The sequence below is a fragment of the Varanus komodoensis genome, unplaced genomic scaffold, assembly GCF_004798865.1.
Source record: "Varanus komodoensis strain SLA01 unplaced genomic scaffold, ASM479886v1 scaffold32, whole genome shotgun sequence".
Lineage (NCBI taxonomy): Eukaryota > Metazoa > Chordata > Lepidosauria > Squamata > Varanidae > Varanus > Varanus komodoensis.
Window position 1 is genome coordinate 10,911,356 of NW_025335798.1, and position 18,157 is coordinate 10,929,512.

At 40.9% G+C, this 18,157-nt stretch overlaps 1 protein-coding gene across 1 annotated transcript in view; it reads right to left on the reverse strand.

The window, feature by feature from the left end:
- The window catches only part of ADCY5 (adenylate cyclase 5), a 276,967-nt gene that overhangs the window by 33,569 nt on the left and 225,241 nt on the right, over positions 1–18,157 (reverse strand). Inside the window, exons 9-11 of the mRNA XM_044438027.1 lie at positions 16,553–16,575; positions 12,600–12,744; positions 11,760–11,857 (exon numbers count right to left, since the gene is read on the reverse strand). Of these exons, the coding sequence (XP_044293962.1) occupies positions 11,760–11,857; positions 12,600–12,744; positions 16,553–16,575 (266 nt within the window). The remainder of the gene's footprint in view (positions 1–11,759; positions 11,858–12,599; positions 12,745–16,552; positions 16,576–18,157) is intronic.

The following is an 18,157-nucleotide window of genomic DNA, read 5'->3' on the forward strand; positions in this document are numbered from 1 at the left end:
GCACAGTTTGTTGTGCTGTTTGACCCTGGATCATGTTTTCCACAGTGCAGGTATGCAACTACCACAGAGTCTGCTGGAAAGAGTGGTGACTACAGGAGCTGCTCTAGCCATCTAGCCTCTATGTGTAGACCAATGAGGAACAGGCAGGTGACACAGGCAGGGAGTGATGCACCTTGGGCTTGAATTGCAGCTTCAGCGGCTGATGGGACACATGCCAATGGTGCAGAGAATAAGCAGGGAGTTTGGAAACCATGATAAAATAGAAACCACTTGATTGTCTGTCAGGTAGGTCCTGGCAGAAAACTGCAAAGCATGGGAACCATGCAGGGTGGCTTGTCGAGCAGTATGAATGCAGCCACACTCTACAGAGGTATACTAGGGCATACTGGCCGCTGTAGGATTTTTTCTAACAACACATGCATAGGATTGTGCCCTGACACAGTCTAAGGACTCTTTCAATATCACATCACAGTAGAACTCCTTCACTTCATTGGCAGAAGCTCACTGAAGCTGGCAAAAAATACCTGGCAATGGGCAGCTGCCTGGCACTCGTGATATTGGATCCTGTATCCCAATCTTCCGGTGATTCTCCGGCACTCCAGAGACCAGCAGGGAGGAATGCAAGCAGAGGATCCTGCTGCATTCACACAACCCTCTGTTGTGCTGGCAACGGGTTTCTTCCCTTAAGAGCACGCCCGATTCACCTTTTTCAGTGTGCTTCTGGGATGTGGGAGACAAGCAATGAGCAGCACTGGACATGAAATATGTAGGTGCACGTTGGAAGGGAGAGACCTCTTGCCCGGGAGTGGGGGCAAAGCACTGCAGAATATTTCCACCCTTACACTGCCCCAGCCCACACACAAACCAACTCTGGGGCCACCCAACCTCTGTCTTATTAGTTTAAGCTAACTGCAGATACTTTGCAATCCTCAGAACTAAAATTATATGAGAGTAGTGCAACAATTCTTAGTTTATGCAATGTTAGGTGTTAGGGGTTCCAGGGTAGAAGGAAGAGTATGATTGGTTTCCCCAGAGATATTTAAGGCTGAACCTTCAGGCCATGTCGGGATTTGTGGTTGTTTATCAGGCAAAATTTCCACTTGTCCCAACAGGAACTTGATAACGGGAGCTTTGCCCAAGTGAAAGCCGAGTGAGAACTTCCAAGAGCTGGCTCTTAGCTAATATGCAAAATTTGTAACACATCTGTTTAAGCCTCTCCCTGGATTTCGTGATCTGCTGAAAAGTGATCACCGGAATTATCTGTCTCAATATCATTTAAACAAGCAAAAAGTATGCGCTTCTTTACCTGCTGGGACTCTTAGCACAGATCAGTTCTGCAAGCACATCCTTCCTAGCAGTATGCACAAGAGGCATTTTTTAACAAAGACAAACAGAACGTGTTAGAACTACGGAAGAATAAGCAAATAAAATAGTGTATCTGATCACTCCACCCACAAGGTGTTTTGTTTGCACAACCTACTGCATTATGTTTGCAGTTATCCAAGAGAAAACAAAATCCCACTCTTCTGTAGGTCATCTTCATCTGCAGAGTGAGCTAATAGTATGCACAATATATTTATGTGGGGCAGTCGATTACTTACAGTTGTGGCATTTAGATTTCCTCCTGAGATGCTGGTCATTACCGCTGTCAGTGAGGTTGCCTGGGCCTGCTCGGTAACACAGGCTGTGGAGCAGTGATCATATCTGCTATTCTGATCCTGGCAGCAACTGTCAATGGCCAGCAAAAGCCAGTGCACTTCAGTGCAAGGGAAACTTGCAGGCTCGTAGGTTCTCAGTGATCCACATGGCCTTAAATTATTCATTCCTACCATCTCTGAGTGCTAAGGGATTTCTGTTTCCCAGCAATGGGCAATTTGTGGCCCTCCCAGGTTACAAATGTTCAAGTTACAAACAACCTGTACTTACAAACAAACTGCCATAAAGCCTATTAATTAAAAAAAAATACTAAGGAAAACTGTCATCACCATAGAGAGGGAAGAAGTGAAAGGAGAGAGAGGGAGGCCTTCAAAGCATGCCTTCCTGCCCTGTTCTTTTGGACAGGGAAATCTCTCCAGCATTTCCCTGGTGCGATGAAGAGGCACTGGTAGGTTTGGGTGGGTGGGGGACTAGATATATTTGTGGTTTTTCCAGTCTTTTAACCTAATAACATGTTTACTCTTCAGTATTTCCTTCAAACCCCTCCTCGGATTCGCTGGGAATTTTTCTTGTTCTGTAATTGGATATAACAGCAAAAACGATGGGATAGATATTTATTCCAAATTCTGACCATATTCTTAAAAAAGGGTTTCCTATCATTTTAATAATACTCTGATAGTCTTGCTGAAGAAAGATACTTAATAAGGATCTCTCTATGTCTTGATATTTTAATTTACCCCATATTATCTTATATGGCTGTTCTATAATATCTGGTATATGCCTCATTTGATTAGCTATATAATAACATTTCACATTGGGAATACATAAACCCCTTGTATTAAATTATCATCCCTAATAGTATTTGCTACTGTATTTCCCTGAAAATCAGACTGGGTCTTATATTATTTTTTGCTCCAAAAGACGCTTATTTTCAGGTGATGTCTTATTTTTTCATGTAGAACAATCTACATTTATTCATTTATTCCTGTACAAAAATCTATATTTATTCATGTACAAAAATCTACATTTATTCAAATACAGTCATGTCATCTTCTTCTGGAACATCATCATAACTTTCCAAACTCCGAATTGTGTTGCAACAGACACACTAAATTCATCCGTCTGGCTGATGATCTTAATTGGGGCTTATTTTTGGGGAAGAGCTTATATTACAAGTATCCTGAAAAATCATGCTAGGGCTTGTTTTCTGATTAGGTCTTATTTTCGGGGAAACAGGGTAGCAGTTCTATAACTAAAGCAAACAAAATTGGAGAAAGAGGACAACCCTGTCTAGTACCTGGGCTGAGGGATATTTCCAATGGCATTTACTATTGCCATTGCAAAATTCCTTGAATATAAGCCGCCCCAAGGCTTCGGCGAATGGGGCGGCATAAAAATGTTTTAATAAATAAATAAAATAAATAAAATAAATAAATATAATTGATTTATTATATTTCTAAACTGTGTACCAAATCCCATTAATTCTATTAATATCTTTATTGTTGGCCATTCCACACAATCAAAAGCTTTAAAAAATATCAAATACCAGCTTTTAAATTTTCCTTATATATATTCAATTCTGTTTAATACTCTTCTAGTCAAATCTGCCATCTGACTGCCTATTATAAAATTGCTTTGATCTACATTAACATAATTACCAACAAAGCTACTCATTCTCTGACTTCCGGGGAAATGGTGACTTGATAAAACAGCAGCAAATGTTGCTGCTTTCTGCCTCTAAATTGCCCTGAGGAGTGTTTACCTCTCTAAAAGACAGGTGAGCATCATGAGTTTAATAAGGTGAAACTGGAAACAGTTAACAAAGTCGGTCCCTTCCACACTTACTCCTCCTCCTTTTCTTTTTATCTTTCTTTTATATATATATATTATGTCATTTTCTTTGCCAAGGGACTAACACACTAATTTGATGCAGCTTGAACTCTTAAGGCATTTTTGTTTGCTTATTTTGAAGGGACTCTGAAACAGATAATCTTTTGTTGATAGATGGTGCCTCATTTCCAAAGCTGATTAATGTCTCTACTCTGAAACTAAGAATTAAAATACTGTAAACTGACCTCAGTATGAAAATACTAGCTGGGAGAATTATTCTGCCTAATTTTGGTTTCTCTGCTAGGAAAGGACTTTGAAAGGGGTACTCTTCTACTCAATTTTGCAGCTGTAAACGGTTTGATATTTTTATTCAAGAATCCTGGATATTATAAATTGATTCTGGCTGAAGCTCACTGCAGTGGACGAGATGGTTCTCTTCCCCTTCGTTGCCATTTTTAAGGGAGTTGCTGGTTGTTTGAGCTGGGTGATGTTGTTGTTGTTTATCTAAGTTATACATGATTTACTCTAAGGAACAATTGTATCTGCCTGATGGAACTTGGGGTTTTTTCACTGGTCCTGGCCCTCCTTGAGAATAAAAAATGAATAATCCTAAAGAACAAATATGACTTACTAAGAGACCATTAGCTCTGCCTGTTGGACCTGGAGAAGACTGGAATTCAAGGCCCCTTGCTATGAAAGTTGGAACAATGCCTCTTCACAAACTAATTCAAATTAATATTTCAATAGAGATAGAATGGGACTAATGATTTTAATATTGATAGAAGGCTAACCAACTAGGTCCATCCACGTTCATTTTTTGTCCCTTTTCTTTCTCTTTCCCCCCATTATCTTTTCTTTGTTTTTCTCCCTTTCTTTCCTTCTTTCTTGACTCTCCTCCCCGAACTCTTTTGCTTTAAGCTATATTGTTAAATTGTAGCTTACTTATAGGTATGAAGAAATGTGAAAGATGGAAGTGCAGAGGAGCAGAGGAGAAGAATTAATATGAGAAGGAAATCTGAATTGGATGCCGGAAAACTGATGACAGATTTGAATAGAGATAGTTGTCTGAGCTCCTCAGATCAAGTTTTGGAGACAGAATAAAGATACTATCAATTAATATTAATGCATTGAATTTTTCTTTTAAGAGAATCAAAGTAGCCTTTCATGAGTCTTAAAAATATAGTACCAAAGAGCCTTTCAGGGAATATGTCAGAGTTAGTATTGTAGCTGGTTCTGGATGGAGATCACTGGAGCCCCCAACAACTGAAGAATGGAGAAATGGACTAGTGGAGTACGTTGTTTAGAGGATGGTTAGAGGAATGTGCAGCATGATAAGTGGATCTGAGGTGTCTAGAAAGGATAGGGAAATCTGCGGAGGATCTGAAGTGACTGGAGGATTTGTTGCTGTTTACATTAAGAACTTCTTTTTTGTTGCATTTTTATGGAGTATTAATGGATAGATTTTGCTGGCTGATTGTATAGGTTGGATTTGTATCAAACTCCCTTGGAAATTTTGTTTATTTCAGCTTGCTCTGTTTATTATAATTGTTTTGCTTTCAAAATAAAATTTAAAAAAACTACTCATCCTCTGTGAATATTGCTGTTAATTTTTGTTTCATCTTGATTAATCAAGGTTATAGGTCTATAGGCTCCAGGATCCATCAGATCTTTATTGGGTTTTGGAATTAAAACTATTGAAGAGTATTTCCAAGATGCTGGCATCTCACCTCCTAACAATATTCTATTGAATAAAGATTTTAATTTTGGAATAAACATCTTCTTAAAAATTTATAATATTCTGGACCTAAACCAACCATCCCAGGAGTTTTCTCTAATTTTAACTTATCAATATCTTCTATCTCCTCTCTAATCAATTGTTCCATCAACTCCCTATACATCTGTTATAGTTTTTTCCCAACATTCTTCTCTATGTAGGATCTGATTTTATCCAATCACACCTTACCACTTGAATACAACTTAGAAAAAAATCTGTAAAATATTCCTAATTTGTCTTTTGTTAAATTACACTTTTTACCACTCTCATCTTTTACTAATCCAATTAATTTTTTAGCTTTTTTTGTTGTGTAACTCTAGCCAGCAATCTCAAATTCTTATTACTAAATTCAAACTATTCCCTTTTTAAGTATATTAAATTCATCTGTATTTTTCAGTTTCAATATTTTGCAACTCTTTTTTAGCTTGAATTACTGTTAAAATATTTATGTCCCTATTTTCTATATATTTTTCTCCAATTCTTTTATTTGTCCTTCTAAAATTTCCACACTTTTAATTCTTTGTCTTCTTAAATTATACGCTTCTCTAATATCTAGCCCTCTTGCAACCACCTTCACTGTATCCCAAATCAAGCTTTCTTGACTACCTTCTCTATTATTAATCTCCCATATCTCTTTTTAAGTTCTTTTCCATTCAATCCATTATATCTTTCTATTGCAGAATATTTACATCCATTTCCGATCTTTTAACTTCTTTATAATCACATTTAATTTTAAGATCCATATTTACCAAAGCATGATCTGTCACTTTTATCAAACCTATATCCACTTTACACACTCTAGATAACAAATCATTAGACACAAGTATATAATCTATCCTTGAACAAGTTTTATGAACTGAAGAATAAAATTATGCTGTTTTTCATTTCCCTTTAACTCTCTCCATACATCTTTCAAATCAGTTTTATTTATCATTTTAGTCAACATTGTAGTACTATAACTTCTATTACTAGGGTTTGATTCATCTTTCACTTTATTCATTACCATATTAAAATCCCCAGCCATTACTACAAATCCTTTTATTTCTTTCAACTCTTTAAATACCATTTTTTTGAAGAAATCCATCTGATTTTCATTTGGTGAATAAACATTAACATATAATTATCTCCTCTCAACTCTCCCTGTATTATCAAAAATCTAAGTTTTTCATCTTTTTTATCTAAAAAATGCAGCTTTTTTAGATATAATAATTGCCACACCCCTTGACTTAGAACTCCAATACACTTCTCATAAATGTTTGATCATGATATCTTTAACTCGTTAACTACCTCTTTTCTTTGATGTGTCTCTTGCAAAAATACAATATCTGCTTTATCTTTATTTATTATAACTTCATTTTCCCCTTTTAATTACATCCCCCAAGGCTTTAACCTTCAAAGATAATACTCTTAAATTCCAACCATTTCAAATTTAAAACACATCCTTGTCGGTCCTTTCTGCACATCTATTAAGAATGTATTCAAAAGGGTTGTTTTAGGTAATACATTTACAGATAACATATCACTGAAAAGCGACGCAGTATCAGTTGCTGGTACGGTCTGTCAATAAGCAAGACAGATGGACGTTCACATACATGGCACTCTATGGACAGTCAATGGATGGGAGCAAGTTACGCGTCCAGGTGAAGCTGCCCTTGGGTCTCCAGATGAGAGGAGCAGTCTCTGCATGAGGGATGTTCTATCAGAAAGGCAATTTGTATGGGAAGTTTAAGAAGAAAAGAAGTCCTAGAAAAGGGGGGGGGGTGCAATGGGCAGAATAAAAGAGACTGTGCGGCAGTAAAAGAGAAAAGAGAAAAGGAGTAGTAGAAAGATGAGACTACCAAGGCTTATGTCCCTGGTGATTCATTAAGTCCTGGCACCAGAAGATGTACTTGGCCCACCAGAGAGAATTGTTCCCAAGTACATGCTTTTCCAAGGCAGCTTCAAATATAAGCATTTTGGGGTCGGGGGTGGGGACAGACAGGAAGGCTGGAAAGTCCATTCCATATGTAGAAAAGCCAACAGGAACCTTCTCACATTGATGCTGACTTTTCCACATATGAAAAGAGGCACATATTTTTCCTATCTGTTGTTTAACTCTTCATTTTCTTTCAAGGGAACAGCCTGATAGCTGCTTATGAGGGAGCACAGAATTTATCTAAGTAGGACTTTATGACCAGGGAGACAATTATGCTTTTAACCAAAACCTCCAGTTTGGTTGTTATGTATTCATTTATTCAGGCCATGGAATTTGGGTCAACTTCTTTCACACTCCACCTCTCTCCTCACACAAAATAGATGCTGTGGCACATTGAAAAAAGGGTGCAAGAGTTCTGGTTACAAAAGGAGGACATCTCTGCTGGGCGGGCTCTGGGCTGCAGTATTCCCTGCTGATGGTTTTGGGGAAACTGTTGTGACTCAGACTCCTCTACTGCTCTGCTAATTTAGAGCATCTTTTCTTTCTTGAAATGAAAATCAGACAATGCTTGATGAAAAGGTTCAGTATGGAATAGTAAGAAACCTGTTTTTACCTTGAAACTTTACAGCCAGTGAATGAAAAGGCATCAAGATGTTTAATTATTAAAAAAGCATTTCTTTTTGACATTATTGCATTTAATTACACTATTGAATGGACTAACTTTAAATCATACATATTAGGCCACATGTATTTATAGTCTGATGGTTGCATTGAATAATGATGGCCCTGTGACCCTAAGAATTGCTTATCATGGAAACATTCAATTGGCCTTCTGTCTAGTTAAGTGACAACCATTTTATCACATGCAACAAGGTTCTAGTAGCCCAGCCTCCTTCAAAACATGGAATTTGTAGCTTATCACTGGTTACTAAATATAACCAGTAATATTACACTGATGCGCAACATCCTGTGCTGCTGCCATGTACCTGCTGTTACTGTTGGCCCAGGGAAACCCACAGCGAGTAAGCAAATGCTTCCTGAAACAACCCAGAAACAGAACACTGATTCTCAGAACCGGACAGGAAAGCAGCACTCCCTCTGCAGGCTCTGCTGAACCGCCCAGTTCTATTTTGGCTCATTTCCATTTGCTGAAGGCCCTGCTGGGTTTCTACTGCACTAGTAGCAAGTCCTGCTGATTCATGGACATCACTGAATAACCCCCTTGGGTTCTATGAAGGTAACTTGTAGCCTAATCATGCTATTAATGCACTATTATTTTACGGCTTCTTTTTTATTCTCATCCTCATTTTTCTTTCTTTTATCGAAAGATCCGTGTGTGTGTGTGTGTGTGTGTGTGTGCGCGCGCGCGCGCGCGCGCGCGCGCGCGTACATATGCAACCACTGCGGCATGCCTGGCTGCTTGTTAGACCTTTGCACACTGAGTGCAAAACTCTTACAAGGGCTATGCAACCATGTTTGATTGTACTTGCAGAGCTCCCATGACCAGAAACTCCGCCTCACCAGAAGCTCTGTAAATGCATTCAGCTGAATCCACTTACAAAGTGCTTTTCAGGTGGCCAAGTGCCAGACGGGCTTACATGTGTGTGTGCACTGCTCTCTCCCCACACAGGCAGGCAAATATCTGCACAGGGCTGCACAAACACATGCACGTAACAGGCATGCCCTAGTTACATGGCTGCTTTCTGGAATAAGTGCCACACTGCTTTAAATGTCAGGGGCACACAATTTCATGGCTTCATGCCCACTGCAAACGGGTATTTTTCATACTGAGACAGAAGATTGCAAAAATAAATCTCAGGTTCAGCGAAGATGCACAGGATACATTTCCAACACAACACCCAGTGGGTGTCTCTGTCATCACTGGCCAGTTTCTGTTAAAATTTAGTAAACTGAGAGGGACAAATCATGACTGAAGAGTAACAGAAATCACAGACCTCCAATGTAAAGCCTTCAAGACGCTGAGCTAAAGCCAAAAGAACCATTTTAGTAGCTATTAATCACACATGAAAGTAAAGATATTGGCCTAAATTTAGCCTACGTACATCTCTTGGATTTGCCTTCTTTTTTCATAATTGGGACGGTTGAAATGTTATATTTTTGGCTTACACTTTCCGCTTTCTCTCTGCTTGGAGGAAAAAGTCATAGTGATACACAGACTAAAGGAATGTTGACTTTTGCAGTCTGAGTGGAGTGTGTGGGTGTTTTGGGGAAGGAGGGAGGGAGATTCCGTCCAGGAGACAGCCCAGCTTCCATCATCTCCCGTTCACCCACTGCTCTGACAGACAGGAGGGCAGGTCAGCAGAGATAAAGCTAAGCGATCATGAGGGACACAGCAGGTTTTGACATCCCAGTGGTCAGCAACCCAGATCACAAAACAAGAAGGGTGAGACAGGAAACCTGCAAAAGGGGAGGGGAAAATCACACAGTCACACAAAAATGGGCCCTGCATTCTTTGGTTCCAGCAACAAGTCGGATTCCACAGAGAATCCAACGACTCTAAGAGGAAGAATGGGAAAGGAGAATCTACAGAGCCATAATAACAGCAACTATGATCAGAGGTGATCTACTCAGAGCCACACAAAAAAGCAGCCTTTGGAACACAGCTTTGTGTATTTATCACAAAGCATCCACCACAGCAGGCCTACTCAGAAGCAGTATGGTGCAAAATACCATGTGATGCATTTCTTGTAAGAAGTACAGGAGACTAGATTGCTCAGGAGCAAGCACAGCAAGTTCTTTGCACATCCACCATTCAGCTCTTTGCTTATGAGTATTATGTCCCTTGGGAAGTCAACTGCAAACTGCAGACTCCCACATTATATGCACAACGGCACATGGATAGGCAGCTTCTTTATTCACTCTCCAAAGCACACACACAGAGAACTCTCCAAGGACTGGTAGAAGAGGACCTTCTCATGAATGCAGGCTCGCTGTCAGCAGAGAGCATGCCCAGCAAGTGCAAGGGCCCATGGGAATTCTGGAGAAATGAAGATGGCTGGCAGCCATAGCCCTGTCCAGTGCTCCCTCCTGTTGCTTGCTGCATTTAAGGGAGGGGGCACCAGAGTGCAATCTTTGGCTTCCAAAGGGCACCTTGCCCTGGACATACTCAAACATGGTGCCAGCTCTGCTTGAATGGCAAGACTTCCAGTGTTTCTCTCGAGTGCTGGTGGCTACAACTGCCCAACTACCGTGTTTCCCCGAAAGTAAGACACTGTCTTATTTTATTGGTTTTTTTGCTCAAAAAAACACATTAGGTCTTATTTTCGGGTAGGTCTTATTTTTTTAATGTACATTTAATGTACATCCTTCTGCTCTGCACTTTTCTGCTGTGCACCCTTCTGCTTGCACTTTTCTGCACGCTTCTGCTCTGCACTTTTCTGCTGTGCAGTGCACCATTCTGCCCTGCACTTTTCTGCTGTGCGCGCTTCCGCTCTGCATACCTCTGCTCTGCACCTTTCTGCTCTGCACTCCAATTGCTGCCAAAAGCTGTATACACAAATCCTCTCCAGCGCCTGCTACCGGTACTGTCACAGGCAGTGGAGGAAGCAAGAGCGGCATGAGCCGATACTTCCTCTATAGTGCCGGCTCCTGTGACAGGCGGAGTGCATTTGATATCACTCCGCCCTTCACAGGAGCCAGGACTATAGAGGAAGTATCGGCTTAAGCCTCTCTGCATCCTCCTGCTGCGCCCTCTGCACCCCGCTGGCACTCTGCAAGCAAGCAAAAAAAGTAAGACCTATTACCTATAGTTTTTGGTAATAGGTTTTACTTTCGGGGTAGGTCCTATATTCAGGGAAAGACGGTAGGAACCATCTAGCAAAAGCGCTACAGCAAGGTGTTTGTGCTGCACCAATCCAAGCACCTTTGCCTTCTATATCTGTGCGCCTGCACACAAGATTAAATTGCTGCCTACCTTTCCTATGCATCCTTCTGTTACCTTTGCACACCATGCATGTGGAGAGTTTTACTCAGGTCAGAAAAACATGGAGGTGTAGGCAGGGAAGAAGCTCTGCACATCTAGACCTAGAAGGAATAACTGGGGCAAGAGAAACCTCAAGTGATGCTCCTATGGCTGCTATGATCCCCTGTTCCTTCCTCAAAGCTCCCAATCTGATTTTCTTAACAATCTTCCATCCCTGAGCTACATCTCCTTCCATTTCTCTGCAGTTTTCAAATAACTTTTCCTGACCAAATTTTACAAGAGCTAAATTTTAGATTAGAATAAAACGTATCAGGCATACAAGCTTATTGCTAACAATCCAAGCTGCTTTCAAAAGGAGTTTCCTTCCTGTGCATCTAGTCCTCTGTTACAATAGCAAGTTTCCCTTGACAGACAGCCACAATTCCCTTTTCCGCAAAAGTACCCTAAACCAGATTCTTCCAAAATAAATAACCATAGAGCACAAAGGTACAGCAGGAACCTGTTGCATGAAAGGCCCAAAGCAAATGAACAGCAAACACTGTCACATAGGCATGCATTATTGAAAATAAATTTCTTCACTTCAGTGCAATGGAGCCAGACATGGGAAAAAGGAAGACAGAAAGATACAAAGGTCTGCTTACTGTGGAACGATTGTGATTTGAACGAAGCAGATGAAGAGGAAGACTAGGGAGGCACAAGCCACATATGCACCAAAACGATCATCCACCTGTTTGGAGTACTGAAAGGAAAGAAAACCTTTGTTAGGCACTGAAATTCCAAATTAAAGTCCCCTTTTGGGGGTTGTGGAACTTTGTAGTCCTCGAGATGTTGTTAGTGCCCCAACTCCCATCAGCCCCAGTCACCAAGGTGTGGGATGATGGGACCAGTACTCTGACAATTTCTGGAAAGCTGCAGTTTACTCATTCCTGACTTCAACAGCCAAACAGAAAGCTGCAAAACAGATCCGCCTCTGCCTTCTTTGCTATGCTGCCAGCTTCCATTTCTTAGAGTGGCAACAGAGGATGCCTGCCATGGAACTACTCTCAGGCTCTTTCGTAAGTGCCCCCTAAAAATTCATGTGCTGGAGGGCACAGAACTCACACAAGGGTACCCAATGCTGAGATTGTCTTCAAAGACTCAGTGAAAATGGCCTCCAGGGGTGCCTCCCTCACAGAACAACTGGGGAAGGGGCCTGTTTGCACACAAAACCAGCCTGGTTCAAAAAGTAGCCTTTTCTGAACCTGATAAAAAAAAGCAGATGCAAGAGAGGAACTGCATAGTTTAAAGCAGTCTAGGTTTGTGGAATGGAGGTGTTTGATGCAGCCATTCATGTTCCTCTTTTGAGCTGCACAAATGCTTGAATTTACAGATCGTTAACACAGACCTATGCTGAAAGACACGGATATGCCACCACCAGGCCTAGTTTGGCTCTCAGACGCTAACTCATCTCTACAGAGATGCATCTTCTTTTGAAATGTTACCTTCTTCTCCAAGTCAAGCTCCCTGAAAGTTAATAGAAACTTGCGAACATGTTCAGACCGTAACCGGTCAATACTTCTGGCATCAATAGCACGTCCTAGGAATTCATCCACCTCATCTTCTGGATTCATACTTTCTTGGATATTCCTAGGACAACAGTTTAAAGCAGAGACTAGTCATGTTCTGCATTCGCACTCATCATCCAAAGGTCTTTCAGTTGGATTTTATATACAGGCTATTACATAGAGGCTAATATTCATAAATATTAACTGATGAGTTTTCTGAACAACTTCACATTCTATCTTCCTTTATATAATACAGACACTAAAGGAATAACCCAATGCCTGACTACCTTAGAGTGCTATAATCCTCTTGGGCATCATGTGTTGCAGTTAACTTTCCTCTTCAATGTTACTTGAGATTAGCAGACCCACAAATGGGACTCTCTCCAAGAAAACGCTGCAGTGCATCCCCCATTACCCCTGCCAGCAATGCCTTTCTGCAAATACTGCAAAGCTGCTAGGGGTCAGGCAGGGCCAACTTGGTCCGCCACAAGGTGCCATCTAGGCCTGATTAAGAGAAAAAAATGATTTACAAGGTCAAGCAAGCCCCACTCACCCATGTTGGCTACAGAATTCCGGACCTTTTTCTGTCTAAACAGGCATAGGATTGTACCCTTAGTGCACTTTTTTCCAATTGATATTCAACATTTCATGGCTAATGGATCTTCTGATCATGTTTGGTCCTTATTTAATTTTTTTCTACGCCTCTTTATTGAGTTAAAGAGTTTTTTGGGGTGAGGTGGAGTTCCCCCTTTTGGATTAAGAAATGTTTTGTACTTCTGCATAATTCAGTGTTCACCTAAACAAGCTGATACCACCTTCTTATTATATCAGAACAATCCACTTTATTATAGCAACAGAGATCATCAGAAAGGATCCCTACCTTGTTCTCTTGTGCCAGCCTCCAAATCTAAAGAGGAAGGCTTTGCTATTAATCTGTATTCAGAAACAGTAATAACCTCTTTATATATAGCACTTCTAACTCCTGAATAAGTCCATGGGGATATTTGTGCATCTGATATTAAATGGTGCCCTGCAGTCCCTGTGAGAAGCAAGGGTCTGACTTGACATTCAATCCAGTGGAACAGCTCAGCTGAAACGAAACCACAGCAGAACCCAAAGCTCAATAATCCAATTTCTCATTGAGGTCTCCATGGGCAGTATCCAATGCAACATAAGCACTAACATAAATTACACTGTGCTAGTACAAATGACCTTTCCTGCAATGCCAATAGCATTAGCTGATGCAACAGATATTCCAGGGAATCCCATCTTGCTGGTTGAGGCTATTTTTGTAGTAGTTACACTCCTTTATGCCAGCACAATGTACTTTACATTATGTATTTATTAATTTACTTACTACATTTCTATGCTGCCCCCAAATGGAAGCTCTCCTTGGTACTTCACATTCTGATGATGATGATGCCTATTTCTATACTGCTTAGCATATCAAGAGGTCTCTCTAGGCCATTTATAAAAATGGGAGAAACTATATGACAGCAAATACAAAGGTAATCAGGTAAAATGCATAAAATATTTTAAAGTATTTGGAACCAAAGCTAACCCAGGATCGTTGCTGTGAGGATAAAATGGAGTGGAGGAGGACTACATAGGCCACTTTGGGTTCCTTGCAAGAGGAAGAAAGGCAGACTATAAATGCAATTCAGTAACAGTAAAAGCACAACATTGCTAAGCAAACCAACAAGGTAGCATAATGCAGGAAAGGCATGGATAAAGAGCTGGGTCTTTGCCAGGCACCTGTAAAATGTCATAGTTGGTGCCTTCCACAAGGCAGGAGCTACCATGAAGAAGGCACACTTTAGGCTTCCTCCAGTGATCTTAGTGACTGCCGATCTCTATAAAGGTAGGTGATCTGCCAGGTAACCTGTTCCCAAGCTGTTCTGTATGAGGGAACATTGAAGGCAGGAAGAAGAAGAAAAGGAAGACTGAATAAGAGATGGATTGGTTCCATTGAGGAACCCACAGCCTTGAATTTAGAACAGCTAAGCAGGGATGTCATGGATGGGAGATTTCGGAGATTTCAACCCTTTCATTAATAGGGTTGTCATATGTCAAAGACAACTTGACAACAACAACAACAACAACAAGAAGAAGCTGTTCAGGGCTGAATTATGCCAACAGACCCTGAACATGGCTTGGTAGCTAAGAGGTAGCCAGTGTCATTGTCACTGTAATACATAACTCATGTTGCATTGGACACTGCCTTATATATCCCCATGGGTGTAAAGGTAGTTCTTCGCACACTGCTCCCTTAATTTTTCCAATATGACAATGGTTCTCTGTGGTTCCATTCAGGACCCAAAGGCTAACAACAACAACATTATCCCATTGCAGTAAAGGTCACCTATCACTGCATCACAGTCAAATGAAATGGTCACTGTGCAAAAGCGAAATACTAAAAAAGTTGCATTGTGACCTGAACATGTCAAAGAATAGTACTGTAATCAGGATTAAGAAAATTAGGTTTAGGTTTAATCATGAATGACTGTATCTGAATAATTGAGTTAAGGGTATAATTCTATGCTTGTTTAGATAGAAAAAAGTCCTACAACCCCCATTATGCCGCAGCCAACGTGGCTGGTTGGAGGATGCTGGGAGTTGTAGGACCTTTTTCTGTCTAAAAAAGGACTCTCCCACAAACGCAGAGAAGAGAATCTAAACCATTTGACCTCTTGCCTTTGTGGAAGCTCTAAACTCATTAGGAGAGAATCTGAAGTATTTGACCTCATGTCTTTGGAAGCTCCAAAGTCATATCTCCCTCCTATAAAGGTTCTAATTAAGTGCAAATCACATGATGTTTTAATCAATGGCAGGAAACAACTGCACAGCCCAGATCTTGAATTATTCATCTCAGACTCCCACAGCTAAACAAAATACACTAAGTCTTTTCTGGCATTTTTGGCAGTAAAAATCCTACTTTAACAAATATCCTTAATTAGGAAACAGCAGAGGTGATACATTTGGAGCTTTCTGTCTCTCTCCCAACCCACTCCTGCCTTATATAACCGAGATTCTCTTCTGAGATTCCGTAGATGCCATTGCAAATCTCACTGGTGCACACCAGTTACAGACAGCAGTAACCCAAACATTCAATCTGGTATGTTCAATTGAAGCCAGGTTTATTGTTCATAAATCTAGATAAAATATGTTTACACAGAGGTAATATAATCCAAGGTAGGGCCTTTTCCTGAGAAAAATGGTGGAGCTTAGGGCATTCATCTGTTGTTTTTATAAGGCAAGGAACTTTAAATAGAAGCTATTTTTGGATAAATCAACAAGGAATGTTCATGTCACAAGAAAGATACTTGGTCTAAAAACAATCTCTTTCAAATGATTTTACTAATTGGATATAGTCTAAACTCACTCAGATTCAGACATTCTAAAGGGAATTGTCTTTGTTAATTAACTGTTGGGTACTTTAGAAAAAGAAGGGTATTTTCCTGCAAAATGCTTCCAAATTAAACTTCATATAACAGCTATTATCACAATAATTGTATATAGCTTTTAGTTTTATGAAAGGAACAATAGAGAACTTGGTTATCACAAAGTTTTGTTGAAAGTAGTAAAATAAGATAAATGTATTATATTGAAATAAAGTAATTATATATGTTAATCCTGAATTCACACTTTCAAAAACAGATTTTTTTATTTGGGGGTGGGGCTTGCTTGCGATGGTCGTTTGGGGAGTCTTAATGCAAGCTGGGGCTACCATGGGGAGAAGAAGTCCTTTCCATCAGTTATTCTGTTCCACTAGTAGAAGGACATCACAGGGTCCAAGAAAAAGTTGTGCAGCTGGAATTTTTTTTACACATTTCATGTTACAGTAAAAAGAAGGAGGAGGAGGAGGAGGAGAACCAAGTTTTTTCTCTTACTTGTCTTTTGGATCTTCAAAACCCTGAAAGGAAGATTAAAAGAAGAAGAAAAAAATACAAATTAGCCAGCAGAATGACCTGGAGAATTTTGAAGCATTACACAGAAACATCGGGGTGGGGGGCATACATTCGTCAGCTTGACACCAATGAACTGACTTATCAAGAGAAGGTAGTGTCAGTCACTGTTTAGGTCACAGAACTATTTTGGAGACATCAACATAAAGGGAACAAAGCTAGTCACACCATACATCGCCTGCATTCACAAATGCATCTTTTGTCTGAAACTCTCACAGCAACATGGGAGTGCATCTTTTGTATGTGTACTTATCAACTTTGGGACCAAATAACAACTGACTAATAGATGGATTAGGAGAACTGCCTCTGAAAGAAACTCTGAGGCAGTCCCTGGCCTAAGCCACTCATTGTCTTGCTGGGTACAACTGGAATTATTTGGAACTTAGGAGAATGTAATGAGTTGCTTTCATATGATATGTGAATGCGCACAAAGTATGCCAATACGAATGATGTGAAGGAACTCTTTGGAGTATACACCCTCGATTCTGAGCAGGGAGGAAGTTTGATAGGCAAGGTGGCTCCCATACCACTGTTGCTATGTGTGAATATGGTCTCAGAAGTGTTTAGTGCTGCAATAATCAACAGAAGTGCTGACATTTTGATTTTTAAGGTCTTTGGAACATCAGTGAGACAAGCAACGGACAAACAGGTGTATTTATTACATTTATATCCTGTTCTTCCTCTGAGAAACACCGGACAGTGAACCAGACCGCAGTATTGTGGGGAGGTTGGAGTGCTGGACTGGAGCTTGGGAGACGAGGGGTTTAATCCCAACTTGGCCAAGAAGCTCACAAGGTGCCTTTCAACCAGTCACTGACTCTCCGCCTAACCTCCCTCACAGGGTTGTTGGGAGGACAAAATGGAGAGGAAGAGGAAAAGGGGGGCTAGATAAATAGCATAAATAAAGGGAATAAATGTGGTTTTTCCTCTCTTACCCCCTTACAGTAGGGCTTACAAAACGAGTGAGGGGGTCTCAAAATCTCCAGGAAGGTCTCCCCTCACCGGAGCCAAGTGCTTGAGCTGGGCAGCCCCCTTACGTGGCTCTTTGGAGAGCCTGGCCTCCCACCAGCTCACTCAGAGAGCATTTTCTGAGCATGCCAGGGAGCAGGCGCAGCGCTGGAGAGCTCCACTGGCCACCCCTGCCATGTGGCCAGCACTTGATCTAGTGGGAAAGCAGGGCTGCTCGGACTCTGTAGAGCAGTGGTTTTCAGCCTTTCCACAGGTGGGACTGCCGAAAACAGGAAAACTGCCTCGGGGACCTCTGAGGCAGAAGCAAAAAACACCATGCACATAAAGTATTCTGCGTATTAGTTTCCAAACATAATACAAAAAAAATCTCCAAAACAACCAGAAACTGAGCAACAAAAAATGCCAACAAAAGAACAAAATATCGAAATTGGCACGGTGTGACTCCCAGCTGGCTCCCATCGAGCTGTCTCTCCTACCAGCCCCCTGGTGGCACCAGTGCACCTCCCCCAAGCGTGATGCCAATGGAGGAAGAGGTGGTGCAGCACAGCCAGCCCCTGCACT